The following is a 2,515-nucleotide window of genomic DNA, read 5'->3' on the forward strand; positions in this document are numbered from 1 at the left end:
CCGGGCGAGTCGTTTGAAAGGTGACTTAAAAACTCTGGACAAATACCAAGGGCCCCGCCCCCACTCGATGACCTGCACCTAAGTCTGGCAAACTTCTTACCAGGATATGCGAACACCATGAGCCTGCTATCAGCAGCACCTGGGTACACACAGGTTCGGTACCGTAGCAACCAACACGGGTGCGCTGGGAAACATCTCGCAGTCACTAGGTGGGGGGGTTGGCAGCTCAGCGCCGAGGCCGTCGCATTTCATTTACCCGAGTTGAATTTCAAAGCCCCTCGTCACAGGTTGTGACAAGCTTGCTGGAACTCACCAGTTAAATGGAAACGGTTGAGATGGCCACTGGTGGTTGTTGTGCCATGCATTTACAGCGCACTCACGTCAGCACGTTGCCAGATGGCACTGGCCTGTGCCTGCTCCAAGTATATGCTGAACATAAATAATGCAATTCTGCGAGTGACGCCATAAGGGGCATCTGAAGCAACGTGCAGAGGCCTGTTAACCTGCTATCATCTTGTGAGGCAGTCTGGCTGTGAAGAGCGCAGTTTGGCTGTGGCTGTCCGCTCTGGCAGGATATGTATGCAGGAATTGATCCTACACACGGGGCAAACGCAAGCTGCGTTCGACTCGGATGCAGGCGTGCGCATTTAACCAAGGCATCCTTCCTGCGGCCATGCTGTAGAATTGAGCACATCGAGGAGGGCGGGCAGGTATCAAAAATGGTCCTTTGCCCGCGCTGCAGAGGCGGGCACACACTCAGTGATTGTTTGAACAAGCAATCGTGCCTGGCACCAATTTATTGAGCCGCAGCAGGCGCCCCCGTGGTACGTGGCCCATGGCAGGGCGCCGGCGCGGCAACTGCTCGCCGCCGCAGGGCCTTCTGCCGCACAAAATGGAACACAGCCTGCAGCAGGGGGGGACGTACCCTGCAGCGCAGCAAGGAAAAGCAAACGGCAGCAAGCAAGGAGCACCATTGCATGAAGAAGCATGAGAGCGTGGGGGCAACGCTCCAACAAAAATTCGCATGGCAACCTCATTCAAGTGCCGGGGTGACCCAATATGACCCCAGGTTTGGAGCTGGGGCTGTCAAAGGGGCTGGGGCCGGCGGGCAGGCACGCCCGCGCCACAAGTAGGCCGGATAAACCCATGGGCGCCGCGCGCCCGCCAGCAGCTTGCGCGGGTAACCGGCGCCGCTGGCCCTCACGGGGTCGCCGAGGGGCGGCGCTATGCGGCTGCGGCCTCGCGGGCGCTGCCGCCCCATGCATGGCTGCACCGGCCGAGCTCGGCCACCGGCAGATGGTCTTGGGGGCGCGGCCAGCAGTGTGTGGCGGCAGCCACCCCTGCAAGCAGCCGCTGCGGCGGCGCCGGGCGGTGGCAGACACGCGGGTGCCGCGCCGGCGGCGGGCGGAAGAGGGAGAGGCCGCAAGGCGCCCGCACCCCAGCGCCACTACTGCGCAAATGCAGGCTGCAGGCCCGCGGCCACCGCGGCCCAGGCTGTGTGCAGGAGCGGCGGCGTCGCACGTGGTGACTCCGCGACCCCACTGTAAAGCGACCCCTGCGGCTGTGGGCCGCCACCGTGCTCTTGCAGGCAGCAGGAGGGCAGCGCGGCAGTCGAGCTAGTGGTCTTGACTCGGCCAGGCTGGGGTAGCCCATGCTGATGGCCGGCGCCGCTGCCTAGGCACGCCCCTGGCCGCGCCGCCGCCGCATGACCTGCAAAGTGGAGGTGCATTGGGCATGGGTGCGAGTCTCCTGCGGAGTGCAGAAGCAGCCACACATTGCACATGCACATGCCTTTCCATAGCCCGCTTGAATCCCCATCGCGCACGCGCGGCTTCTGCCATCCATGTCCCTACTGCAAGCCCTGCCCACCTTAGTCATCCTACGTCCTGCCATCGCGCGGGCAGGGCTCGCCCGGCTTGGGCTTGTTGTTCCGGGGCCCGACCAGCGCCCTGCCAAGCCTTGGGTGGGGAAGGACACGCCAATGTGCAAGGGCTGTGCTGAGCGCTGAAATTTGGACATGCAAAGGTGGAGCTGCCAGTTTTTGGAGGAGCCGCCAGTGAGTGCAATGCGCTCGCTCACCAGCCGCCGGCCAGGTTGTCGCACGTGCGATGGCTGAACTCCGCCAGGCCTGCCGCCGCAGCCCCTGGCAGCGCCGCCACCAGGTCGGCGCCAAACTTTGAAAGCGCTTCTGCTGCTTCTGTTGCTGCTGCTGCTGTTTCTGTTGCTGCTGCTGCGTTTGCTGTTGCTGCTGCTGTTGCGATTTCGACCGGTCCGTTGGGCCTGAACGTCAGCCACAGGGCAAGCGCTGGGAGCACAAACGTAGCGAGCAAGTCGCGAGCCAAGTGCCACCGCTCTCTGCGCCGCTGCTCCCGCTCCTGGCGCTCTTGCCGCTGCTGTTGCCGCCGCGCCCGGCGCCGCCGCTCGTAATCCTGGCGCTCCTGCTGCTGCTCCTGCTGCTGCTCGTAATCCTGCCGCTCCTGCCGCTGCTCCTGCTGCTGCTCCTGGCGCTCATGCC

The 2,515-nt window shown here is 63.8% G+C and overlaps 1 protein-coding gene across 1 annotated transcript; it reads right to left on the minus strand.

Annotated features, from left to right (window-relative positions):
- Positions 1–2,079: 2,079 nt before the first annotated feature.
- Positions 2,080–2,507, minus strand: MNEG_12370 (hypothetical protein; the record flags this gene model as incomplete). The annotated part of the gene is made up of 1 exon (XM_014039158.1): positions 2,080–2,507. A coding segment is annotated over one exon (428 nt), but the record flags the coding sequence as incomplete, so codon positions are not given.
- Between the last annotated feature and the right edge of the window lie 8 nt (positions 2,508–2,515).

Source organism: Monoraphidium neglectum (genome assembly GCF_000611645.1).
Source record: "Monoraphidium neglectum strain SAG 48.87 unplaced genomic scaffold scaffold03212, whole genome shotgun sequence".
NCBI classification, from domain to species: Eukaryota; Viridiplantae; Chlorophyta; class Chlorophyceae; order Sphaeropleales; family Selenastraceae; genus Monoraphidium; species Monoraphidium neglectum.